This window comes from Acipenser ruthenus, chromosome 19 (assembly GCF_902713425.1).
Source record: "Acipenser ruthenus chromosome 19, fAciRut3.2 maternal haplotype, whole genome shotgun sequence".
NCBI lineage: Eukaryota > Metazoa > Chordata > Actinopteri > Acipenseriformes > Acipenseridae > Acipenser > Acipenser ruthenus.
In genome coordinates this window covers 30,646,262-30,674,048 of record NC_081207.1, presented here as the reverse complement: position 1 = coordinate 30,674,048, position 27,787 = coordinate 30,646,262, and the positions used below count along the sequence as shown (strand labels likewise).

Below are 27,787 nucleotides of genomic sequence, written 5' to 3'. Positions count from 1 at the left end.
TCCAGCATCCCCAGCTCCAGCTCCAGCTCCAGCTCCAGCTCCAGCTCCAGCTCCAGCTCAGAAAACTGGCAAGCTCCGCTCTTGCTCCAGATCCCGGAGCCAGAGCATGGCCAACCCTACTTTGAACATGGTTCTTAACCAAGATTATGGTACACCCATTGTCTGTGGGGGATTAATGTTTATTAAACTACAAAGTAAGATTATTATTTTTTTTTTAAAGGAAACTGTTATAGGTAATTAAAAAAAACAAGCCAGATAACTTCCTGCGATGAAACAAAAAGCATCTCCCTACTTACTTAATAAAGGTGGGGGTAACAGCTCTCACACTATTGTGGATGGACTTATGATTTGCCCTGTTTTCTGCAGGTGGAAGGAGAAAAGCAGTAGTTATTAATGGGTTAAATGGAAGGGTTAAGTTAGAGGTCTTTTGTAGCAAACAACTGGGTTTGTATTATATTACCACTTATATACACTTATATAAGACTCAAACAGATGTTTCCATTACTTGTATTGTAAATCCCTTGATAAATTAAGGCTGACTGTTACTTTTCAACTCTATAATTGTAAATTACTGTCCTCTATAATCAAAAAATATTTAAATAGCTGCAAACGAAGGAATATTGTGGGGAAATGAAGCAAAGCAAGATTATTAGGTTAAATGACATTGCGTTTCCAGTCTGTCAAAATGTACAGCCTTATTAGAGCCCTGTACTGGGTAATTATAGTTGAACCACACACAAAGTACGCCTGTTCATTCTGTACCATGTCAGGAGTGATAAAGTGGGTGCATGTTGGATTTCATTGTTTTTTTAATACTATTGAATAGTAATGAATAATGCTCAAAATTATAAATCTTCAATCCCTCTGAATCAGACAGAAACGGTGCAAGAAAGTAAATAACAAAAGATGGAAATACTATCGCTGTTTGCGTTTGCTTTTTTAGTTCTGAAAAGCTTTGAAAATGTAGCAGCAGCTGACATATTGGGATAGCATTTCTGTATACTTACTGCTGAAATGTACTGGCTGTTTGTGAATCTCGGCTTGTCGTCGAGCGGTGAAGTGGCGCTCGAGCTGCGGCTGGATCCAGACAGGGAGTAGCATGTTGTATCACACGGTGATCCGGGCTCCTCCAATAGGGATTCAGGGAGAATGTTGGACACACAGCCGCTGTCTGATCCACTGGAACCACTGCCCGACATACAATGGGAGGAAGACTCGGAACTTTCTGTAGCTAAGAGTTGAACACAGGATAGTTATTCTTTAGTCTTTAAAAATGATGTAGGTACTCTTTGTTCTACCACTGCCATTAAAGAAGTGTGTTTGTTACATATCTTTCAACCTGGTGTCATTTATTAGCAACAATATCTCCCTTAAAATGCTAGTTATTCAGTTTTATAAGTGAATGCACATTTGGTATTTGGTGTATTTGACTGAACTTATCATTGCAAAGCTTTACTCAGAATAACACTGCAGATCTTAAGTCTCTTGCAGGGTCCTAAAATACAAATATAGTAACACAAATGCACGCTTTCACAAATGATCTAAACAAACACACACACAACTGCACTTACTCATTGAAGGCTGGCTGCTAGTGTCATGTTCCAGCTCATCTTCCTCTATGCAAGTGCCAATGCAGAAAGGCCTGTATGCGGGCATTACCCCAGGCAGCAAGGACTGGCTGGTATACATGTGCAGATTAAGTGGCCCCAATAATGACGAGGAAGGTGTATTGCAGGCTGTAGGGGCACTACTGGTAGAAATGGGTGTTTGCGTCCTCTTGAAGGGGTTGGAGTGGTCAAACAAAGACACCGCGATGGACGCCCTCGTTCTGGCCCCTGGAAATAAACAAAGTAATGCGTTTCTATATGGATTTATTTGTTGTATTTTATGCTTACAACACTATTCAAAACAACAAACAAACCTCTTCCTTTCATAATATAGTCAATGGCTCTGTCATTGATGGCAGCATCACTGGGTTTAATATCCAGGTAGGGTTTGTTACCCACGCCCATGGACACCATCTCTTGCATTCGTACTTCTGAAAAATAAAATATATATATATATATATATATATATTTAAGTACAAATCATTTTATTACATCCCAATTTTAATGAATTCTACTGATTGATGTTTCATTAGAATCAAACATGAGCCGCAAAGGGACTGAGTAAATTCACAAAGAGCTGATCATAGGCAGATCTGATCAGGTCTTAATGGTGAGTTGGCTGGAAGGAAGGTGTTCACAACAAAACAATGTTCAGAAGGTAAATGACCTTTATTTCTTGTAGCTTGCTGCCAAAGTATTTTAGCTACATCAGCAGTCCAGGCATGTTTGACCTCAGGTGTACTTGCTTGAAGGATGTGCGTTTGGTTTTTTGATTTTCGTCTCCTGAACCAGATCTCAAAGCGCAGACCGCTGTCCCCACTATTCTCTGTCAAACCAACATCTGCAGTCTACCAGGAAAGAGACAAGAAAGAGCTGATTAATGCAATGATAGAAAACACAATGCTTTAACAACAACAGCAGTTGTACATTCTTCAACGAGAACTTGCACAACAATCCCCAAAAATGATGAGGTCAACCTAATGAATACTACATATCCAATGGCTTCTGTAGCCATTAAAGATAATTTATTCAGATTTTGTTTTTTAAGTTTACAGACTACATGCTACTGTTTTTTTTTTTACCCATTTTTGAAAGACTGGTTTAAAATGTCTCACCTTAAAAGAATGCTTGTAGATGTAGACATCTAGTCCTCCCACAACTCGTTTGGGTTTGCTGAAGAGCACAAGGTCTTCAAACAAGAACACATGGCGCTGACACTTCTTTCGCCCGTAGCAGACAGTAAACTCGCCCTGTCGTACCAGCTGCCCTTGTTCCTTCAGGTTCACCTGTATAAAAAACAGAAACATGTATTGCTTTCCATGTTGTGTACTAATTGGTTCTCTATCTATATAAAAAAAAATCAATATAAATCTTATGGGGGTTTGTATGTAGTTTTGCTAAGTGAACAAAAATGGGTGGTTTCACATGACCTGATTAGCACTAATCTGTGAAACCAGATGACATTCTGTGAAACTAATGTACAGTACAACCATTCTCAACAATTAAGATGAAGTCACGTGCAAAATGCAATATCACACTTTTCCCTCCTACACACAGTACACCCCTATGTCCTGCTAACAAAATTAGTATCAATGCTTTCGTGAACCCCACATTAAAAATGATGATAAGTCTATTAAAGTCTACGATTTAAAAGCAATCCTAGCATCAGCTTGTGGCGCGTGCTGTATATCAGATGAAGGGTTCACTGTACTCACATCACAATCTCTGATGGCGTCCATCGCCAGGAGGTCATTGCCGTGGCGAAGCTGGAACTTGACCATTTCGGCGGCTGCTCGGAGGTAGTTGAGCTCCTGCTCTTGTGCCTCGCTGCACTCCTTTATCAGGTCCTTCAGGAGCAGGGCGTATTTACTCATCCTCTGGATTGGCTTCAACAGGTAGGAGGCCAGATCCATCTTATCCCCGAGCTGCAACTGCTTATACTGAGGGGAAGGGAAACGCATTGGGTTGTGATCAAGCTCAGAACAAATAAATGTGTGCAATTCAGACCTCGGAAATCGAGGTTGCATACAGGACTGAAATGTTTGTTTTGCACTGCGCACAGAAATCCTGTTCATCTGTCTATAAATGCATATGTTTCAGCAATCAATTCATGCGTAAGTCTTGGACGTGACTTCTTATTTATTAGTGTGTGTGTCCATGGAAACTTTTTGAAACAACAAAGCCTGTATTACAATATTATTTTTGCAAGGTTAAAACTAGGCCATTATAATTATAAAGATTTTTTTTGTTGAGCTAGTTTTGTTACCAGTCCCAGATAGTGCACTTACAGCAATACTTACCCTAAAGAAGGCATTCCCATGACTAGCCAGCAGGGCATCAGATTTTGGTTTGTTCTTACTGTACAAGGCATACATCCCAAACTGGTCTTGCTATAATATGAGAAATAATGATACAGTATTACAATTATACATTTGTAGATATTGTTACATTAAACCTAGAGTAAAACTGCTTTTAAACTGGATAGCTATCCTCAAGTAGACATATGCTTTAGATAAAGCCTTCATTTTGGATTAAAGTTATGAATGCCTATATTGCACTGACGTTTGTTCCTACAGTGTTACCACCACGGATTCTGATCTCAGACTCCAGACTGGGCGTGATCTGAGTCTGGAGGGATACCTCCCACATGCTGTGAGAACCGTGAAGCGAGTGTGAAGCGAGCGTGAAGGGCGAACTGTGAAGCGAGTGATCCCAACTCTTCTGGATATGTGGCATGTGTATGTGAAGTTTCACAAGAATACTGGGTGTTTGCTTGTCTATACATAATTGTCTATACAAGTATTATTATTATTATTATTATTATTATGGAAAGGGTGTTTTTTGAAGTAGCAGTGAAAGGCTCTCATGTGTCTGAGGAAGCAGTGGAAGGTGTTTTTTTTTTAAGTAGCAGTGAAAGGCTCTCACGTGTCTCAGGAAGCAGTGGCTGACTCTCAGCGGGTGGTTGCAGCAGCTCTCCAGCTCCTTGAGGAAGTACTGGCTGTGGAAGTCGAAGAGCTTCTCCAGGTTTCCGAAGATGACGCTGCGCTTCCCCCGCAGGTCCTGGGGCAGGTCCGGCCGCTCCATCTCAGGGAAGTAGTTATCGATGATGTAGTGGAGCGAGCGTACAAACTCCTGCTCTGTGGTCACCATCTCATCCACTATGTGCCTCAGTTTACTGCAAAGGACAAAACACACCAGGCTCGCTCGGTTACACACAGGCACCACATTGTATGCAGGTTCTTTTTTTATTTTTCACTAAAAGCTTCAATAAGAAACAATAAGAAAAATAAATATGATATTAAACATCTAGACATAGGGAGATGTCATCATGTCCTTCTTTGCAAGTGCAAAAATGCAAAGGTCATTCCATGGAAATGTAACATTTGTTATATCAATATCAGACTACTGGAAATCACAAGACTTCTTTATGATCAAACTTCTGTGTATTATGATTGCCATTAGTCTAGATAAAGATGACTTATCAGTGTGACAAACTTCACTGTTTTCATAGAATGGCGAACATTCATCAAGTAAAACAGTTCTCAATTGAACACAACCAGCAAAAAACTTCTCTGAACAACAATGCAATCATTACATCACTCCTCTTCTGCACTTGCTTCAAACAAGGGTGTACAGTATACATTCCTTATAAAAATGATACTCAGAGATACCTCACACATGAAACCAATAACCTTTTGCTTCCAGTGACAGAGGGTGAGTAATACCTGGAAGGTTAATTACCAACTCCAAAGGGTCCTGGGCATCTGTTTCCTTATCTGAAACTAAACCGCAGGTTTGACATTCCACAAAACACAAACCCGAGGAGGCTGCGTGAGATTGTATAGATCATTTCAAAAACAGTTCTGAGCAGCGTAAGGAGGATAGGACCTGGTACAATGTAAAGGCATTAGCAGTCTGGATTAAAGAAGGGTGATTATGATGATGATGATGATGATGATGATGATGATGATTCAAGATGCAAACAGTCTGGTGTCAAAAATATGTTTAAATCGTTGTGCGCAATCTGACCTAATTAGGATTTTTGAATTGTTTTTTTTATGCATTGTAGGATCTATGGTGCACAGTCTGCTTCTGCAGACCTCTGAACTCGCCCGATGTGGTAATTAGTTCTAGGAGTGAGAACGAGATGACATCATGCTTTCCCTAAGCCTGGCGTCAGTCGACTGAAGTGGATTTGAATGGAAGCTGAAAGGTTTCCTGCTGTGTTCATTTGTGGATATCTCGCTCAGCGCTTATTCTTTTGGTCACATGCTTTCTGTTTCACTGGGTATCGTGTAAGAGTTCTTTCTCCTCTGATACAGGCCTCAATAGTTTACTTTACCCGTACTGATCTTGAACAAGAGCTGCTCGTTATACCACAAACTTTAAAAAAATAAATAAAGGAAAAAATTTCACATACAGCAATCAATTTTTACCAGCAAATAGCATATGTATTGCCAAATGTGAGACTGTGTGTATATTTCTGTGGTAAAACCATACTTTCAATTAAAGTTCCAGACAATTAAATTGAGTCATGGAAGAACTGAGAAACCCAGCATTATTAACTGCAGACCTGTATAATATATTAAATGATAGCTGGAAAATAAAAACAAAAAGCAGAAGTTAAATCAGATGAGACTGTAAAGTAGAAACATGTTATCTCTGAGAGAGATCCAGTTTCACTGGTTATCTGGGGTCAGGGCACAGATTGAGCTGCCTCCATACTGGAGAGAGGGAGAGAAGCGTCTGCAGATAGCTATGATGGTTCCAGACAAACGACAGGAGACCTTACAGAAAGCAGGTCCTCACTGGCTTGCGTTAATGTAAAGGGCTCCGAAGGTTGTTCAGTAAATCTGGTCCAGGCTGGAGAACTAGAAGCCTTTTATAAACTGGGTGGAGGACACGGGGAACCATTGCGAAGAACAAGAAACTCCGATGAAGGGCCGACACGGGTGGCACATGTTAAAGAGGACACTCTTCAAGTTTGTAAAAAGGGTGTTCTATTGTATTTTATATATAATAAGTAATATCCAACAAATCAAATCATTCTTTGGTAATAAAAAGATTCAACATCATGGTACCACAGTCAGCACTGCCATAAAAGCACTTTCAGATGTTTTTACAGTACTTTTCCATATTGGAAAATGACTCATGAAGATACCACTATTGGTCTGCTCATGGAAAACTCATTAAAGGGAAATCAAAGAAGGCTAAATGTACTGTGAACTGTGACAAGAAATGGTTTAAGGGAGCAGTATTTCTCAGTGTATTCATTTCATCTGTTTTTAAAGATTCTGTGCTTATGGGTAGCTGTTTCTGGCATTGTCCTGCATGATGTTTAATAGATGGTTTCGATAGAATGGAATGTTCTTGTGTTTTTTGTCAATACACTTGACATAGAGAGCATAGAATTGTATTCAAATTTTTTTATATATTTTGGCTAACTAAAGATTTATTACGTGGCTGCCTGCATTCTTAATGCAATGTGTAGAACCACTACTAAAGGCAGCCTTATGCCACGCAAGATTTTTTTTTTATAAGCAAGAATATATAAATATAAAAAGGGAGCAAACAAAAACTACGTTGTTTTCATGTTACTGAACTATCAACACTGCTAGCACATTTCCGTGGTTTTCAATTCACATAGATCACTGTCATGCAAGTATTTGTACTATATACAGAACTCCACAAGCGTTTGGAAACCCAACACTAAATCGACTTCACCTTTGACACCTACCTGCCCTTGGCCCTCGCTTCAGGTATCGGGGTACTGCTCCTCTGTTCGTCTGCCTGGGAAGGAGACCAACCATGGGTTACCTGCTGCCTGGAGGAACAGGTACGGTCTACAATCTCCATACTGCTCACTTCCAGTCCCTTGATAAAAACCCCAGTGTTGCCGTGCCTGGCGGGCTCGCTGAGAGTTCTGTGGCAGGTGCCGTACCTCAACCCCTCGCTGGGAGCAACATCGAAACTCTGGGTTTTCCTCAGCAGCCTCTTCCCCTGCTGGCTGCCTGAACCCAGGCTGTAGGAGCAGGAGGAAGCCCTGCCCTGGAGTCCTGCCGTGAGGGTGTCTCTGCCAGGCTCCTCTGAAGAAGTGCTGCGGGTCAGTGTGTGAGAATCCGAAGCAGCACCGGCCTGCCCTGGCACCCTGTGATCAAAGCCATGCCGGCCTGGGGTGGGGGTCCTATTGAAAACGTATTCTGCTATGGAGTCCTCTAGACCATTGCTCCCGGCTCCGTAGTAACTGCCAGGTGAATGGGTCGCCAGTCTGTCCCTGGTCCAGCCGCTGGAGGTCGATTTCCTGCTGCAGGAATATGAAATGCTATGGCTGCGCTCGTGCTGCAGCCTCTGATCCGAGCCCTCTGAGAGCCGCCTGCTTGCTGGGCTGGCGCTGCTGCAGCTCTTAATGCTGCCAACGTCCGAAGTCGCTCCCCTGTCCAAGGGCAGAGACCTCCTGGTCTTCAGAGCCGCCTCCAGCTTCTTCTCAAACATCTGCTTGGTCTCCTGGCACTTAGACCAGGCGAACTTCCATTGCTTCAGTCCTCTGTCATTTTTTAATTCGCTTGCCAGCTCCTTCATCTCTGTGAATCTGGCCTCTGGAATATCTGGGTGCTGCCGCCAGTATCCATCCAGGCATTTGATGACCGTGCCGCACTTCTCTGGCATGCTGCAATCTTCCATGGTGATGCAGGCAAGGTGGCGCATACCCTCCAGTGCCCACTCGTACGCCTGCGGCAGGAAAGAAAGAGAGAGGATCAGACCGAGCCACCCATCAGAAAAAGAAGAATGTAAACATTCATCAGCATCTCTGCGCTAGAAACACATGAAAAGGGGCACTGTGTGGTACAACTAACTCCAGCCAACAAAGTGCTTCATCGTTACAATAGGTCTTTTAAGTTGTTTTAGGGGTTAAGACAAGCGGTTCTTTATTACAGCAGCCTCAGACAGACTGAAAGGCGATTCTTTTTTTCGCTTTGCAGGGCAGGGTGACCCATGTGGTCTGAACTTTCGCTGCACAGCCCTTACTGAAGAGGCTGTGTTTGTTACTGTAAATGATCATCATCAGGCCTCACTTCTGTAAGTGTGATCCAATTAAGTGGTGGTGAATCTGTAAGGTGTTACTTTAGCAGTGACGATTTTCCATATGAATCCCTCACACAAACACTTGGATTCAGCTTTTGTGTCCTGTAAAGTTGTAACACTTAGAAACACACTGAGCCTTTTGTTCCTAATGACTGGTAATGGTTTTGCAAATTAGTTCCTTCAAACAATGCTAGCATGCTGACTCTTGCACCATTTGTTTTGTATTATTGCATTCTTCCTTAATAATTCAGGTACATTCTTTTAATTAATAATCTACTCTGACCAATATGATAGTTAACAAATGTCTTATTTGCTAAAACCTATACGTTTTTAATTTTTTTTTTGCTTGCCATGGTATACAATGGTAAAAGCATAGCAAACCGTAGTAAAGCACAGCGAATTCATAGGCATCATGACAAACTACAAAGATACAGTGTATTTTTATCATGATAAACTAAAGGGAACTGGCCAAGAAAATGTATAAAAAAGCATGTGTACTGCAAGCTTGTGCACATATTGAGGCAGTAAAACATCACAACAACCAAAATGTTCAGCACAGATTTCTACATCAAACCAGAATTCCAGTGCCAAAAGAAAGTCTTTCCCTGACATGCAAGACATTCCTTCAATTGTCCTCGCTGAGGGAAGAGCCATTAGTCCACGGTTCCCCACCAAAGTAGTATTTTTTTTTGTTTTCTTTTAGCTGAGCGGTGACATTTCTCTGCTCTCCTCTAAACCCTTCTCCGTCTCCCCGACCCCCACATTCCAAACATGACCTTCTTATGAAGCCGCTGTGACACAACTGTCACATACCAAGGTTTTCAGGGGACCTGCACCAAGTTACCGAAGTAACTGTGCAGTCCATAGGTCACATCCCATTAACAATGGGAGCTACAAGAGTGTGACAGCACTAAAAACTGAAAAAAAATACACCATGAGAAAGTAATCAATAGGTCCGGCCAGTTACTAGCACAAGTGCAAAGTCGCTCCCACTCGTTTTCTGAAAAATGTGTTATAATTTGAAACCACAACTTAGACCTATAATAAAACAAACAGCTCTTTCTTTATGAAAGAATTGGGGCAAAAACTTGCTTGAAACCCAGACCCTAGAATGGAGCCATTCTAATGCAATCGTTCTTGCAGCGGCGCTGTCTTTGCTATAGATTCTTATGCAATCGTTCTTGCATCGTTGCTGTCTTTGCTATAGATTCTAATGTAATCGTTCTTGCAGCGTTGCTGTCTTTGCTACAGATTCTAATGTAATCGTTCGTGCAGCGCCGCTGTCTTAGCTATCGATTCTAATGTAATCGTTCTTGCAGCGTCGCTGTCTTTGCTATAGATTCTAATGCAATCGTTCGTGCAGCGGCGCTGTCTTTGCTACAGATTCTAATGTAATCGTTCTTGCATCGTCGCTGTCTTAGCTATAGAGTCTAATGCAATCGTTCTTGCAGCGTCGCTGTCTTTGCTATAGATTCTAATGCAATCGTTCGTGCAGCGGCGCTGTCTTTGCTACAGATTCTAATGTAATCGTTCTTGCATCGTCGCTGTCTTAGCTATAGAGTCTAATGCAATCGTTCTTGCAGCGTCGCTGTCTTTGCTATCGATTCTAATGTAATCGTTCTTAAAGCGTTGCTGTTGACTATAGAAAGAAAGGCGCAGAAAGGACACACAGCAACAGCAGGGATCTTCTCAGACAATGCGGAACTGAAATGGCTTGATGGCAATCACAGCTTCAATCCACTGCTGAAATGTGCTGCTGTATTATCGAATATCTGCTAATTGTCTAGGGGCTCTGGCAAGCTGTGAGGCAGCTGCCAGGCTACAGTACAATACACCACTCAGCCATTTGGGTGAGAAAACCTGGAAGGCTAAAACAAATGTTTGCTGCCGCTTTCATATAACAGCAAGGCAGCAACTTTTCCACAGAGAGTGGGAGTGGTTCTGCATAAGGGTGTTTGTTTAAAGTCTCAAGGAGAACTGTAACTATGTTAACGTACCTGATGTTGCTGTGGCTGAAGCTTATGCACAAACTTTAAGTAAATAAGAAAGATTTCAAAGTAGCAATTTCTGCTCTGCTTGGACAAAAATGTATGAAAAAACAAAAAAATCCCATTCACATTGTCCATTTAGCCTTGAAAAGAAACAAAGCGCAGAGCCTTTTAAAGGGGTTTCTTTTACAAGGAAGTATCTCAGACTATGTAAAAAACAACATGAAAACAAAAGATGGACCAGCAGCAAAGGCCAGCTTTGCCCTGCCTGCTGCATGATTGATTCAGCAGCTCTCTGAAACGGGTCTTTAAGAAGACAAGGCACTTTGCCCGTACATGACATTGTGAAACTTATACTTTTACTAGGACCACACACAGAGATACAGACCTTTATTTGCTTACTGCAGCAAAGAGTACTACAACCACTTATATTCTCTCAGGAATTACACAATACAAGATACATCCACGGGATAACCAGTGTCTTTATATAAAGTTAAAAAGTACTTTATAATATTAGAAACTTCCTATTAGCACATACTCTTAATCCAACCTCACAACTTTTCCTCCACTTCTTTCTCCTAACTTCATTGAATGACTTACTTTTTAATGCCAGATTATAACTTTCACTCCCTTTCAAAATGATAAAACCTGTCTCTTTGCATGCTATGCTGCGCTCTGCTATGCATGGTTAGATGCATTAGCCAAGGCTACGCAGCAGACAGTGACAGATGCAGGGTCTTGTGCCTGCAGGCGTGCATTTCACTATTGTTGGTGCGGGCCCCGATTGAATGGAGTGTGCTTTAATAATCTCATTAGATATGGAAAGGAACACGAAGAAGCTGGGATTCTCTTGACGTTACAGTGTATCTGGTGTCTGCTTGCCTTGGAGAAAAGTGTGCCTGCCCACGCCCCCACCCCCTTAAAATACTAAAGACAAAGTTAGAAATTTCAGACACGACTGTCAGTTGACTTCATTTAAAATCACTGTGTACTTGTATGCAAAGCAACGCGGCACTCTGCAATGTAATGCAGCAAACAGGAGCTCTGATGAATGTCGGTGTGCAGCGTTAACAACATGTTTAAAAAATGATGAAATAAGAGTGCTGAGCAAGGCTTTACAATCCATTCCCTTGCCTCGTATTAACGCTCATAATGTTAGCATTCGTCCCTCCCTTTTTATAGGTAGAAATTATTTGCTATTTTCTTTACACTTTTAATTTGGGATATGCACGTATTTCAAGTAGCTATAACTGCTTCTTCCTGGTGGTACCTAAAAGTTTAATGTTCTGTCAATTTCACTCCAATGGTGGAGTTGCAATCATACCATATGACCTGCAAATTTGATGCTGGCAGTTAAAAAAAAAAAAAATAATAATTTGAACTCAGTGATAAGGTTACTCATGGGAATATCCAAGTGGATTTGAAACCGTAACGTGACATAATTTTGATTGTTCAACCCTGTGAGTCCATGCTAAACACACACTCAGTGACATTTACTTGTCACAAGAGCTTTCAAAATTCAAATCAGACACCATCTGATCCATCTGCCTTGGTCGAATTAGAAAAAGTGTCAAAGATCACTTTTACCCAAGAAACCCCAACTGGGCTCTGGGCTAATTGCATTTATTCAGCTTATTACTGCCTTAAAGTCTTTGGACCTCAATAAGCAGCAGTCACACATGACCTGAGTATTTAACCATGCTAGAGACGAGCTCCAGACATCCAAAGGTGTCAGAATGTGTATGTGTGTCCTTGATCATGGGAGTGCCAACTCACAGGGAACATCTAAATTTATTTTTACAAAAAATCTGCAAAAATACAATTACCTTTAATCTCGAACTATGAAAGCAGCAGTGCTGCAGTAATAAAGAGCACATCTGACCATGCTGTCACAGCTCATTGTGGGGCATTGCAACAGGGTCCAGGATCACACATTCCAAGCACCAGTAAAGCTCAAAGCTAGAGTAACAGCCGCCTCAATATGAGCTGGCAAAAACTAAGAGGACTCCTATTTGCCATTTGTTTTATTTATTTATTTACCTGTATTCTGTTTCCATCCATTATCGAGAACAACCTGAAGCATGCCAGTGGCCCGCTCTCTCCACAGAATCCATAAAGCTTCTGACACTTGAGCAACGAGGCACCTCAGCAGTGGAAATCTATACACACAACTGCTTCGTGCCTACAGGATTTATAAACATGGTTCACTATTACATTCATATACTGATCTCTGTAACACAGAATGTCAGGTCTGCTGGAATCAAATGTCAGCTTACTGAATATAATGAGTTTCAGGCCCAAGATCGCTCACTGTTGATGTGTGTGTGTGTGTGTTGCTTTCATCCACAGTGTGATTAGTAAGACTCTCTGGGGACAGATAAAAATGAGAATATACTGCAAGTTCATCACTGCCAATTACACTGCTGATCTGTAATGGGCACAGTCAGATGTTAACATAGACGGTATATGCTTGTTATAGTCATGCATCGATTAGTATGGGCTGATGTGCAGAAGTTAAGACTTCCTAAATGGACAAAGACTTACTAAATGGACATTAACCTCTATAGACTAACCATCCCCTCCCTCCCCTATGCAAACACACCACTACAGCAGCAGCATGTCTTTACAAAAGCAGCATTTCAAAAGTGATCAATGTGCAAAAGGGCCCACGAAAGGGCTTTAAAATAAATATAACAAAAAGGTCATTTTGTATTATAAATAAAATATTAATGTACTCATTTGATATTTTCCCTGTACCTTTTTTTCACCACAATTTTAGATGCAACCTGAAACCTTTCTTGAGCTCAAATAAATATATACACAGTACTTTCTAAATATTTGTTACTAAAAATATATCCATATATAATGAAGATTATGTCTACCTACCTATTTCTACCATGTTATCTGAAGAAAGTGGAAGCCGGAAAGTTGCAGCGAATTAAAAAAAAGGTTAAATTTATAAATGACTTTTGTTCTTCATTAAGTGTTTCTAGTGATTGATGAGTATGCTGTTGGATCCTGATTCTCCTCGGATATCGAGCTGTTTCTCTCTTTCTCCCTCTCTGTAAGTGTTTGTTTGGAAGCCCCGGTCTGTTTCCTGACAGGCTCAGCAAAGCGCAGTGACCTTGCAGAGCTCATGCTAATTCTTCCAAAGGAATTTAAATAAAAAGGAGGGAGTTCTCAATCTCTCCTGAAATTCCGTATCTGGCCCATCCACACTTATTACCATAATAAAAAGGAGTTTATGACATCATGGGATAAAGCTAGCAGCCCCCTAACGGCTTCATATACAAATCAGCTCAGCCTAACCTAGGACTCTTAGAAATGCCTACAGGGAGCACATAGAGGACATTTAGATTAGAATGTGCCACACAGCATCACACCTTGGCCTTCCTTCAACGCAGGGCAGAGCCTGTCTGACTGGAGTGCGTGCCACCTGGTCATAATCCAGCTTTATTCTTTTCTCTGCACAATAATACAATTCACCTCAGACTTATTCATAATGGAGTGCAGAAATGCTGCTCAGCTCAGGTCAAGAACCCCCCCTCCCAAAAACAAACAAACAAAACAAACAAACAAACTAGCATACTTAAAATACACAAAGGACTCACCAATATCAGCAGGCTTACACAGCAACAGGAAGATATACAAGACCTGATTGAGTATTGTGCACAAACTACCGGTGTTTGAAAGTCTCAGCCTGACTGGCAGCCAGTTTTAAGGTGTATATACCAGTAAGGACATACAAACCATGCTGTTGGTGTTGTTTCTTTTCACATTTGCTCTAAACAGTGTTCTTTCTTTATTAATTTTTTTAGTCCTGCATCGTGCTTCTGGTTTAGCTGTAGACAGTAGCTTTCTTTTGGTCAGCAATGACTCACAGCTAATCCAGAGGGATACGGAGGCCACCATTCAATGAATGGACAATGAGCCTCAGACAGAGCTGTTAGCATTGAAGCACAGGCAGCCCATCCAGCTGTATGCATGGGCTACTCCTAGCAGCTCTGCAATCTGCTCAGGACAAAAACAAGCTCCTTCTCTGCTCACGCTTTAGAAAGGACAGGCACAACCAAATCTGTTACAGGCATCACTGCATTACAGCTAACTATAATGCACCAAAGACAACCCAGGCAGGCAAAACATGGCAACTTCAGTGAAATCCATGTGGATCATTTAAGAGAAGTGTCTTGGTCATCTTGTCTACTTTGGGCAGGGTAAAATAAATAAAAAAATAAAAAAATAAAAAAATAAAAATAAATAAATAAATAAATAAATAAATAAATAAATAAATAAATAAATAAATAAATAAATAAATAAAGAGTTGTTTTTTAATCTATGTTATTAATAACACGACATTAAAAAAATAAAAAAAAACGTAAAATCTAAAAAATAAATGTACTTAAAAGCACTTAAAATAATTTGCAAATTTTGGATTATTAACTGTTCAATACACTATATCACCACTATGTCACACATTCACATTATGTATCAGCGTGGAACCTGCCTCTACTCCTGCAAGCATTACAAAGTGTCTGGAGCACATTCAAATCTCTATTCGTCCCCACCTGAATATCCCTGTAGACAAATCCCAGATCCTGGTTCAGTGTAACTCCTTGAGCTCTTCAGCAGCGCTCTGTGGACCTGCTATCACCCTGTGCTGAGACAGACTGAGCCACTGGCGCCCAGATCCTGCTCCCTACTCACTCCCACTATTCACAGGCAAATGCAAGCCTAAATACCAGCTGGGCTATCCTGGGTAACTAAATAAGAAGCAGAGCCGACAGGCAGTGAGGGATGGGGGATGGGGGATGGGAGGGGGTGTCTAGTGCCGGCACTACAAAGCCAGTCCAGTATGGAGAGATGGAAAACAAAACCTGCCAATGGAATGCTACCTGGATTTGGAGACTTTACTTAGAGAGTGATAAGAACTTATACAAGCAATAGTGGCAACTGGTCTAAAAAAAAAACACAAACAAACAACACATTTGGTTAGCGTCAACCTCCAGCACTTTTAATGGCAAGGAAACTGGAAAAGATGGCAAGATAAAAAATATAAACAAACAAACAGATGTAATCATTTGGGAGTAATTAACAAACAAACTTATCAGTACTTAAGTAAATGTGTGTTTGATATAATGATACATTTAAATGATAATAATAATAATGAAAGGTGTTAGTTTCTTTGACAATCAGCTTGAATCTGTAAACCAACCATGCAACTTATAAGCAACATGCCTGACTCACCGAGTCATTCAATTGTTAAATTAATTTCCTGAAGATCTGAATGTATTAAATGAATAGCAGCTGCTGCCTTGACAGCAGTGTGCTTTTGGGACTGCTGTCTTCACTCTTTCACACTGCCAGTCAATACACTATTGATCGAATAATCAATAAGCAGCAGGGAGAAGACACTTGTAGGTGATCACAAGAGCGCAAAACTGGACACTTTCCACCAGAGCTTTTATTAAAATCAGAACCATGCTACACAGCAACATCAGAGAAAAAAAGATCAAAGATGTGCAACTCACCTCAAAAGAAGTCCTAAAGAGCCTGTTAAAAAACGACCTGATAAGCTAGTAATAAAATCAGTCAGTGTAAAGACATGCTGCTGCTGTAGTGGTGTGTTTGCATAGGGGAGGGAGGGGATGGTTAGTCTATAGAGGTTAAAATCAGTTAAAATCAGTCCTAAAACATACAAAACATGTTTTTAAGTTACTGCACCAATAAGAAACTCTGTTAGGTGCATTGCAGGGACATCTTATACTAGCATTTGGAGACGTTTATTCCTAAATTAACACCTCTTATTTTTTTCTTTTGAACAAGAGGTGGAAACGTCAAACTGTAGCAAAGGCTTAGTAAGTCTAGCCCAATATACATCCAGGGATTCCTGGGAGTGTCAGTGGCACGTCACTATCAGACTCCCTCTCGGCACGGCAGGGATAACTGCGGGGGTAAACAGGGTAATAAACACTGTGTGGGGGTAATTAGTATGGGCAGCCTGGGGTGAGAACAACAGGCCCCTTGGAAAGACAGTTGGCTCCAACAGGGTAGTTTATCGTCAAGGCAGCTATTTTAATTCTGTCCATATTTTTCCCATTAGGGCTGTACTATGACTTAATGCTTACTTTAACTGGCTTTTCAAATCCTGAGCAATTCATTTATTTTAATCACAGGACTGTTTTCCATATTCAGAAAATTCCCAAATGAAATGGACTGGAAATGGTTTATACTAGAGCAAGTCTGCGGTTGTAGGCAAGAACAAATATCTGTGATTTATTTAAACACTCCCAGATTAATAAAAAAAAAAATCAGAAAACATGTAATTAAATCTGAAATTTACAACAAACAAAAGCATTGCTTGACAGCGGCACATTTTTCCTGAGGGCTAGTCTCACGAAACGGAAGTCTTTAAAAACACACACACACACATATACTGTATATATATATATATTACAATTACTTTTGGTTTTGCCTTCCTGTGTGCATCTACAGCTGTAACAATATAGAAATCTCTCTTCTGATCCACACGCTTTTTTTCCACAAATCCCATCTGCTGTGTGAAGGGGTCAGTATATGGACACGCGACTCAGAACAATAACTAAACTGTCCCCTCAGAAATCAATATGCTCCGGCACAATCAACACGCCATCACTTTGTAACACACAGGACCTCTCTGCCTGGCTGTGCTTCTCTATACTGTGAATTGATTCGGGACGCTGGCTGCAGGCGCCCCTCTCTATGACATAGAAACATCTGAATGCTGTCCCAGGACCTCTGCGTCTGCACCCAGCAGCTTCTATAAAATGAAACTGTTCAAAAAAAGGCTATAGAATCCATCTATTTTAAAATGCAGAACACAATTAAATACATAAACCCTATTCAGGTTTTAAGATCTTAGGCATTTATTTGTTTTTATCTATTTTTTTTTTTTTTTTTTATGCTTCGGACATAGACATCAAAGAGGTGGGTTTAAACACATGCTGTGGTGCACAGTAAAAGTGGCAGTGAGATTTAAAAGTCCTTGTCATCAGCTTTCTTAAGTCTCTTTTCAAAGCACCACAGTAGCTCCTACAAGTGGAGAGGTTGGTAGAAATGCTAATTCCCTTTGCAGTCAGCCAAGTTTGCTTTTTGGTCATGCTAAAGCCAAATGTTAACTGCACTGCTTGAACAACAATCAGCCTCCTGGTGGGATTAAGATCTTCAGACTCAATGCATGGAGTTCAGATCCCAGCTGGACTCAGTAGTGCCCGGGCTGGAATCCACAGAGAGTGAATGGAGAAGGTAGGTTCTGTTGGCTGATTATAACAAGGGTACTTCTTATTTTTTTCTTCTCTTTTTCTCCAGGACTTGCAAGAGCAAGTCAATGCAAGAACAATTTAACACAATAACAGCCGCTCTTAGTCTGGCAGGAGGTTAGAATGCATGCCGATGTTCTCAGAATATTAAAAGAAAAGTTCTGATCATGGCATTAGCATACACTAGGGCACTGGGGCATTCCGAGGGGTTGCTAAGCACAGTGTATTTGCAATCACAAGTTGACTGGAACCCGGGCTACACAGTGATTACAGACACAATTAACAGCAGGAGTAGAGCTAGCTTCCTTGGGGTCATTATTCACTCCGTGCTGTTTGTCACTCACTCTGACAGACCAGTGAAAACATTCGCCTGAGAATAAAAGTCTGAACAGAAACCACATTTAAATGATAACAAGCTGTATAAACTGTTCATTTTTTTACTCCATGAAATTCCACACGAGATACGTTAACATGCTGTGTTTTAAAAACGCTACGCTGTCAAAAGGACCATGCTTTTGTTGGTCGAGTCTGAAAGTCTGAACGGGTGCTTCCTACTGTCGCCCATTAGCAAACTGCTCTTAGGTTTTATTATGGCCTGATGCAAACACTGAAAATACAGAACTAGAACCAGTCTAAAGACCAATGCAACATACAGTAATCAGGACCAGCTCTGCTGCGTAACCTCATTCTGTGATTGGCGGAATAGAAATATTTCATCAGCCATAAAGACTACATTTAATACCAAACACCTCACAAAGAAGTAGAGAGATCTAATTATTGGAGGAGTTCAGAGGAAGCACACACACACTTGTATAAGCCTTGTAACTTGTCCAGTTCTATATCAGCACACGAAGTACCTGTCACCAGGAACCAAAACAGGATTTAAAAAATGCTTTTTGTAAAAAGTTATATCAAGTTATGTGTAGCCCTCTAACCTAGCTGGAACAAAGGCCAGTGTTGAAATATGCTGACAGATGGCAAGAAACCTGGTGGATGGGGAGTACAAGAGGCAGCCAAATGACACTCAAGGTTATGGAGAAGGCAGGGGGGGGAGTAGCCCAGTGAGAGAATCTGCATCAAAACAACTGTACTATATGCTGATTCCAGATCCGATAGCTCATGATGTTTTTTCAATCGGAAAGAAACAGCAATATGAAATAATGATAAATGCTTTATCATCTTCACTTCTTTATTTCCGACTGCTAAGCTATCGGAGTGGAAGCCGAGTTCAGCTGTAGAATGTCTGTTTGATTCTGGTAGCTGTGCAGAACACACTGGACTTGTGACCAGAGCACGAAATCAAAACCGCTCAATAGTCCCGGGCTGGCCCTTTTCATTTTTTTTTTTTAGAAAGCGCGGTTGACAACTTGGCCATTTTCTGCCAAAAATATCTGTGAGTCAGAGCCATATGGAGCTGATTACCAAACAGTAGTACAATGATATCGCTGCCACAGATTGTTTCTTAGTGAGTGTTTCCCTTGTGTCCAGACATTACTGCTGTTTTGTTTTTCCCCCACCAGTTGATAATCCTGTATTGATGTGATTTTAAACAAAAGGGAGAGGATAACTACGCTGGACAGATCCAGTGAGATACAGCATCTAGTTTACAGGGATGTGAAGCACACATTGGCCAGGGTGAGGATGAGCCGGTGTACTGGGAATTCAGCCAGGAATGTACTGGCTTATACTGGGGGTTCAGCAAGCCAGGACACCAGGCTTAGCACTCCTGCCATGGAGTCCTTAATCTGCAGTCTCCCTGTTTTACATCCCGTCCCAAGGATAGCTCCTTGTGCAGTTCAATGCCCCCCTAACCCCACACATCTCACAGGATGAAATCTGACACAGAGGGAACAGATCAACCAACACCAGACCTGGGACCAGTTACCATTGTAATTGTGCAATTTGTAAATGATTGCAATTCAATCGTTGTCCATTTATTTTAAATCACTTTTGGATCATTGTCCTTGTATTTTCAGTCACTTTTGGATCATTGTCCTTGTATTTTCAATCACTTTTGGTGTCCACCATTTGTTTGTTTCTGTATTTGTACCTGTGATTATTGCTTGGTTATTTAGAATAAATAGAGTACACATGTAGGTGTTTGTGTTACTTTTCAGTATATTTGTTGTTATAATTGTAATTACTGCAGCATAATTGTAACTGTAACTGTGATTCAACAAAACAGCATTGTAATTGTAATTGTAAACGTAATTATACTCGAGCAGCACACAGTTTTCCTAGCAGGTCCCCCACCCAAGCACCGAGCTGACTGGCTTGCTTAGCAGAGCGGCGTAACAATGCCTTTCACACCATTTCAAAGCTACAGCACCTCCCCCTCCCCCGCCCCTCACTGCCCAGCTGCCTACAGCATCTCAGAAGCCGTTCATTGTTGTGTGCACTGAAGTCATTCACCAGTGACACAGCTACATGGAACTGCAAAAAAATAATTTTCAGAACATGCCTGTGTCAATCAGTCAACAAGCGTGCAAACGATCAGCTCCCTCCTTGCTCATCATGTCCCCTCGCTTTGTACAACACCGTCCACATTCACTGTAATCTGCTGTCAAGATATACACCAACACATCCGTCATCCATTCAAGCATTCTTTGGCCCGCAAGCAGCTTTATGAAACAATTCGACGCGTGCCTTACCTTGTCAAAAAACTCATACAGTTTGACTGTCTTGTCGATCTTCCCTTTGGCATCCTCCACTCTCAGTGAGAAGTCCTTCAGCTGCTCCCAAAACGAATGCACTTTCACTTCATAGACCTGCAGCTCTGCTGAGGAGACGTCTTCCCAAGGCTCCAGCTTCTTTAAGAGCCCCTCACCATTCTTGCAGTACATCTAACAGGCCAAATACAGATCATTAGCAGCAATATAATCTCCCTTTTTTTTTTTTTTTTTTTCAAGACCAGAATAAGCAAGCTTCAAATGATATTCAGCATTTCTGAGGCTTTGTTTTTTTTTACACCCTTTAAAACATATGAAGAGTACACTAATAGGCTGAAACACAGGAGCCAACATTGTGTCACATGTGAGCGCTGGGTTTGGGATAGAGTTCCATTATCATCAGCACATCTCCTACACTAAGTAACATGCTTGTCACTTGTTGTTTAAACATACATATGCTGCAGAGTAGAAGTCTCTGAAGTCAGTCTGTGTGCAACGTAACTGCTCCAGAGAATCATCCAGCTCACTCAGCTTCTTCAGTCGACTTTCTCCAACTTGCTCAATCCAGCCGCTAACCTGCCAGGACACAAAAATAAAAGAAATGAATGCTGGAGCACTTTTCAGAAGTTCCATTCCAGATTTCTGCATATTTTTATGAGAACATTATCAAATTGATTGTAAGAATTTTATTGCATATACAGTACATATACATAATTATTTAAATCGATTTGATAATGTTCTCATAAAATATGCAGGAATGTGGAAACATCAATAAAAATAAATTAGAAATTCAGACTATTGCTGATTTAGTACAACGTTACAGAAAAAAAAGAATAAAAAAAACCAAGCTACATCTCTTACCTCCTTGAACCCTTCTTCCAAAGTTTTAAACTCCATTACAAACTCCAGCTCCTGCATGCACTTATTCGACAGCCTCACAAGACGATGGACCGACTCATCAACCTGGTTGTACAGAGCCGTAACCGTCTCAATGGCATCTCTAGAACAAGAGACAGATTGTATATAAAAAAGAAAGAAAGACAAACAGCAGCATCTCATTACAATAAAACATGTCGTGCTACTTACCACTTACTACAAGTGTCTCATTTTTCAATACTAGGTGAATATAAATATGAAGAGGACCCCACCCAGTATAAGATTATACCCCAGCCTAGAAGGCATTCACAGTTGTCCAGTGGACTGTGCTACTCCTAGCTGCTCTGGACAGCTGCACCCTTGTCGGATTTCTGTTATGAAACACCCTTTCAGTCCCGGGGAGCAGGGGAGAATGGCTGCCCTTTAAAGAACCCGTGTGTGTGTGTGTGTGTGTGTGCGTGTGTGGATGCGTGCGTGTGTGTGCATGTGTGTGTAGGCAGGTATTACTATCAATGTGCAGACAAAATTTGAGAAAATGTCCCCACAAAGATAGTAACTTCTGAAAAAACGACATTGTGGGGATGTCCCCACCTTGTAAAATACCTTTTTTAAGAACTAAAAAAAAGTTTGTTGTCGACTTTCACCCTGTGTGGAGTTTTGTCTGACTGGAGTTAGAAATAGTAAATAAAAATATAGTGAGTCAATGAGAAGTCCCCACAAATGTAGGAATGGTATTTTTCTTTCTAACAGCTCTTTAACAGCTCAAGAACAGGAAGCAATGCATGTTAAGAGTCATACTGCCAAATCATTTATTTATGGAAGAGGGGGGTTGGGTTGGGTTGGGTTGGGGGGGGGGGGGGGGGGGTCTTTTTATCGACAAAGAGGGTTGAGTGCCAAAAATAGACAAAAAGTGTGCAGATGGGGCAGCTCTAGTGCCTGTGAAGTAGTGTACCAGCCCACCAGCTGTACATTCGACCCAATGTATACATTTCAAAGAAACTGCCGGGCACAACTTGTAAAACTCAAAGGTTTAAAACCGAAGCCCGCTTTCTCAGAGTTGGAAGGATGAAACTACAATATTCTTTCTGATGTTATGTCTTCAAACGCTATAGACTGAAGGCGCCCCCTGCTGTCTGCATGCAACATCACGCTCTGCAATCAATTCTGAGATGACACGTCCCTCGGGGGCCCCAGTTTGGTGACTCAGTTTCTTCCACATAACCTTTGACGTCAAAACAGCTCTGATACAGGCACGTGTGATACAGGCACCTTCATTAAGAAATGAACTGATAGAAACAAAGTAGCAGCAACAAAAGAGAACTTCCAGCCAGCTTGGGAATCACATATATTGTAAACAGAAGATCGTTCTGCCACCTTCTAACATTCTTGAAAAAGGCATGGCGCCAAAATGCAGCTTTTAATATGATCTTGCCTGCCAGCAAGACAATTGCGTGTACTTTCACACTAAATGAGACAGTTTCCCATAGGCATGTACATGGGTTTCATCATATGTATGAGTTTTTATTACACGCTATTATTAACAATATCCTTTGGCACTCTAATTAAATACAGTACATCACAGTAAATACTTATCCATTTCACTTCATCATTCTGTTACTTGAAGACAGTAGCGTCGCACAGTTTACTAATGCATGTGTTAACTAAAAAGAAAACCTGTTTAGAAAATAAAAGGAACAGTTTTTTTGCTTAGGTCAACAAACTATTAAAATGTAATTTGCATGATGTATATACTACGATATCCTAACAACTACAAGGCAGGACCCCTGAAAACAACAACCCATTCATAGCAGGGAATTTCAATTATTATGCAAATTGTTGTGTAGCAGCTTCAGTATTCTGTGAAATAAGGGCATTGTTCAGAGAATGTACTGAGGAGCATTTCTCCATGTCTCCACGTTATTCTTCTTTTGTTTCCCTTCCTAGTTATCAGTAATGTCACTAATGTTGTTGAACTTTCCCTTATTAAGTTTACCTTGGTAACAGCAGAGCAAAATGTTATAGTAAAGCAGTGCAAAGCCTAGTTAGGCATGTTAAAGCACATTTAAAAACATGGCAAACCATAGTAAAATACATGGTAAAAAAGTATTACAAACATGGGAACCCTGCAAAATGACTGTGTTAAACTTTTAAAATACCTACAGAATAAGAAAATAAATTAAAAATAAAACCATCAGTACAGAAGCTGGATATCACAGTACAGATTAGCCCCAGTTGTGAATGTGAGTAACTTTTTTAATGAAATGAAGCTTTTCTTTTCCTCTTATTCCTGTGGTACACCACCACCCCTCTAATGCACACACCCTTTCTATGATTAACTAGATAGTCATGGTGCAAACACTACACGCAAAAGTTAAAGATTAATGCTTCAAATAAAGGGTTCTGGTTTTGGGTTACTCATTGTTAAATATTTGCAGCTGAAAGAACACTAAAGCCACTCGCTTCATCTTCTTGCAGTGGGAAGTGACTCAGTCAGCTTGTATGTAGTTGCGCCAACCCTGACCTTGAGATAAAGAAAGATTTGCATATCGACAGCTATCTGCACAACTTGTTTGGGGAAAAGCATAATTAAAACCAGACAGGAAAGAGGGAGACACTTAAAACAATCTTAATTGCCTCATAAAATTACCTTCCAAAAGAAATAATACAAAAGAGAGTTCAAATACACTTCCGCAGTTTCTGGTGACTGATTTAAAACAAACAAAGCTCACCTGTAAAAATACTCATAAATCAATGACACATTGATCTTCTACACCAAAAGGCACAGAATCAAATATCTCGTAACAGTTCCTTTCCTTTACTTAAAGGCTAAGAAAGTACGAACTTCACACACTCACACACTAGGGAATGACGAATTCTACAGCTGAGAAGGCCCTAGGTCTGTCCACAGATGTCATCTATAAAGAATGAACTACAGTGCTTTTTTTTTCTCATTTCAGTACCGCAGTGTTGTGAAAGAATGTCACAAAATAAAAAGTCTGAGTTATGTTTTGAAAAAGGCATCCCTCTTGGGAAGGTCATAAATCTGACTATCTGTCCATTCAGCCATATATTCACCATGTCGTGCTCTGGCTCCGATTTCCTTCACTACGAACCACAACAGCTACTGCCACATTGACAAGAGGCAGACATTATAAAGAATTGTTCTGTGCCACGCCGGACCAGGAAAAGATGTGAGCCAAGGAAAAGTTTTGACTGAATTGTGAGACAAGCTCTCTCATCAAAGAATGGAGCAGCTTTAAAAAAAAAAAAAAAAAAAGTGAAGAAAAAAAAAAACTTTGGCAAAGACTTTAGTTAGAAAATGTTCATCATCCTTCAAAAAACAATAACAAAAAAAACACTGCAGGGTTGCCAGTTTAAACAAAGAGAAGGTGAGCCTTGAGAGGAAAGTATTAGTGAGCTGATGAATGCAACATGACTGTTAATTACCAATTTCCACAAACTGGTTTGGTGTAATTATAGTGGCTGCTGGAGCAAAAAATATATTTAATTGATAAGACACTTCTGTGCTCTTAATCAAGCTAAGATTATTACTTGCAAATTCCAACATCTGTTACCCTACCAGGATGAGCCAGTATTCTAAGTTCTTCTTATTAGGTTTCGCTGAAGGTCAGAGTTCAAGTTATAAAGGACATACTTACTGATGTAGGTCAAGTTTACACTTTGAAACACGTTTTGCAGAACTGATTTAAATAACAGGTATTCTGTTATGTTACGACTGGCATCACAAAGCTCATTAGAAGAATAATCCATGTCACTGCTGAAGTGCAGTGTGAGCGGATAGCTATAAGATGAGAGGCATTGGCTTTACACACCCCAGAATACTTAATGATACCTGTAACACCTGCACTGCAGTTTAATACAGTCAGTGTTTAGATATAAACATTCTAGATGTCTCTTATCAAAGGACCGGCTGGGATTAAACATGGCTAGACTCTGCCAGCAGTGTACCTGTAATCTTCAGTCAGCGTCACGCATGACTCCTCTTTCTTCAGTCTGGAAAGGGTGGCTCCTCCCTCCAGCTGTAGCCTGACCAATCGGTTATCTTCAAGAACGCTGTTCATTAGGTCTCTGTACCTCCCCAGTAAAACCTGGGCTTCCTGTGGGAGGGAAAAAAAGTACATAATTTATTAATATATGTCTGTCCTCACACAGGCACAGAAAATGGGTATTTTTATTTTAAACATAAATGAGTGTCTATGAAAGCTGGTGGAATGCATTGCAGTAGAGTCTGAATCGCTCTATCCAGAGAGCAGACACAAACTCCCCATGCTGCCCTGCAGATGCACTCTCACCACCTCTCAAAGGGTCTATTCTGGAAGCTCTAGGACCACCCAATCCAATGGAGCAAACTAGTTCAATATAAAACTTTTCTAAAAAAAAAAAAAAAATGGTCAAACATGGCTAAATGGTCAAACATGTATCTGACACGTTAAGAAAGAACACAACAGGAACAGATGAAAATCAGAACCCCTCCCACTGGGAATCTGTCTGCCAACAATGAACAGTTCACAAACCTGACAGTGCACCCCAAGCCCTGTAATCACCCTGGATTAAACGTGCAAGTCTCCTGTCACTGTGTTAATCTCTTGCCATTCTCTTGTCTGAGCCAGTTGATCCCCCATTGACATCTGCAAGGAGATTGCTATCTGGCTGGTGTGTGGCGTATGTTCTATAGGTGCTGCAGAAGAATGTAGAATGCCTGCAGCTAAATGTCATGGAAACAATTTGCTTCCTTGTCTCTCAGTTTATCTGTCCCCGGACCCCTCCCTGAATAGGTAAAGAACCCTGTTTAGCATGAATATGCCCAGGGAAATCAATATCCCATCACCAGACTCATTTCCCTTTGCACCAACATCAAAGTCCATTTACCCAACCCGCTGATTAGAGAAACTGGTTTAGATACATATGCCCCCAGGGGTTCCTACAAAGCTTCAAATGAAACCCCTTTTACCATAAATTACACTGGTGCTTCCTATGTGTAAATAAACCATGTCCCTGGTTATCACCCAGTAACAGCAGGCAATTCAGTGACATTCAGAAGGTCAGCTGAGTCAATTCATTGCATGTGCAACGTAAAGCAGGGCTGTGGTTCCTTTCTTGTTTCTTTTCTAATTCATGTATCAAAACCTTTTGGCTCAGTTCAATACAATATAGGAACGTGCATGCGAATCTAACATCATCATCTTTGGAAATCCGTTTCTCAAATGAATGTATTAAATATTTAGGGTGGAAAGTGGGGGGACTAGGTGAGAAAATCAATCAACTTTCTTTCTTAATTCGACTTCTTTTGAGGATTTTAGTCTTGATTAAGCATTCCAATATTAAATGCAATATGATGTAAGGGATTTGTGCAAGGTTTGCAAGGTCTCACAAGAAATGAACAGTTCTCAGTAGGTGCAAAAGTTTTTGCAGCTGAAAGTTTGCTTAGTGAATTTGGTCCTACAGGCGGCTGTTGGTTTTGCCACTGCAGTAAATAATGACTGTGCTATGGGCAGTCACTCGCTGTCCGCTGATTCACAGTTACCTCTGCTGTCCCAGGTACTCTGTTGGACTCCAGACTGGCGATGGTGACCTGAAGGAAGCCAGATGCTGACCTGCAACACTGTACCAGCTGCTCCAGTTTCTACAAGGAACAGAAATAACATGCATTAACAAAACCTGAATATAAGAAATTATCAAAAAAGATTGTAACAAAGTTATATGCACCGGTCAGGTAGATGAACAAAATAGTGTAGTTGAGTAAAACCTTTGATATCGATACCATTATGCATCATCATACAGAAGCCAGAATGTTTTACTCATAGCCTATTAAACATTAGTTGTAAACGCCCTCAATCTTTATCCTGGTGTCACTGACAGTCATTTTGCTGGCTGGTTCTCACAGACTTCGCTTCTGGACAGACAGCAGGAGCAATGCATTGTTCTGCTTGTTGCACCTACCGTGCGAAAGCACACCCAGTCACTGTGGCAGAATGGAAAGGTCCCATCGAACTCCAGTGGAAGCTGAGAGGCGTCCATGTGCTTGTGGAGGGACTTCAGGGATGTGAGGAGTTCGAACTGCGGGAGAAAACAAAAGCCTCGGCTTCAGTGACAAAGATCTACAATACATTACATCATCCCAACCGCTGAGATTGGTCGCAGGTGTGTCTCTCTGCAAAGATACCCTTGCTCTCTGACTGGATCCTGAACCCCCCGCTCCCCACCCCCCCCGCCTTCAAAAGAGCTCCAAAACTGTAAACTAGGATAAA

At 40.9% G+C, this 27,787-nt stretch overlaps 1 protein-coding gene across 3 annotated transcripts in view; it reads right to left on the bottom strand.

Annotated features, from left to right (window-relative positions):
- The window catches only part of LOC117424695 (uncharacterized), a 56,870-nt gene that overhangs the window by 3,698 nt on the left and 25,385 nt on the right, over nucleotides 1–27,787 (bottom strand). The window contains exons 8-23 of one of the 3 annotated variants that reach the window (XM_058992842.1): nucleotides 27,480–27,596; nucleotides 27,064–27,162; nucleotides 25,488–25,636; nucleotides 21,504–21,642; nucleotides 21,096–21,218; nucleotides 20,625–20,816; nucleotides 7,345–8,336; nucleotides 4,533–4,782; nucleotides 3,908–3,997; nucleotides 3,323–3,547; nucleotides 2,723–2,893; nucleotides 2,275–2,455; nucleotides 1,922–2,038; nucleotides 1,572–1,835; nucleotides 1,008–1,231; nucleotides 297–360 (exon numbers count right to left, since the gene is read on the bottom strand). In XM_058992842.1, coding sequence (XP_058848825.1) covers nucleotides 322–360; nucleotides 1,008–1,231; nucleotides 1,572–1,835; nucleotides 1,922–2,038; nucleotides 2,275–2,455; nucleotides 2,723–2,893; nucleotides 3,323–3,547; nucleotides 3,908–3,997; nucleotides 4,533–4,782; nucleotides 7,345–8,336; nucleotides 20,625–20,816; nucleotides 21,096–21,218; nucleotides 21,504–21,642; nucleotides 25,488–25,636; nucleotides 27,064–27,162; nucleotides 27,480–27,596 — 3,372 coding nt within the window. In that variant the 3' untranslated portion in view covers nucleotides 297–321. The remainder of the gene's footprint in view (nucleotides 1–296; nucleotides 361–1,007; nucleotides 1,232–1,571; nucleotides 1,836–1,921; nucleotides 2,039–2,274; nucleotides 2,456–2,722; nucleotides 2,894–3,322; nucleotides 3,548–3,907; nucleotides 3,998–4,532; nucleotides 4,783–7,344; nucleotides 8,337–20,624; nucleotides 20,817–21,095; nucleotides 21,219–21,503; nucleotides 21,643–25,487; nucleotides 25,637–27,063; nucleotides 27,163–27,479; nucleotides 27,597–27,787) is intronic. The other 2 variants (XM_058992843.1, XM_058992844.1) reach the window with 2 other exon arrangements.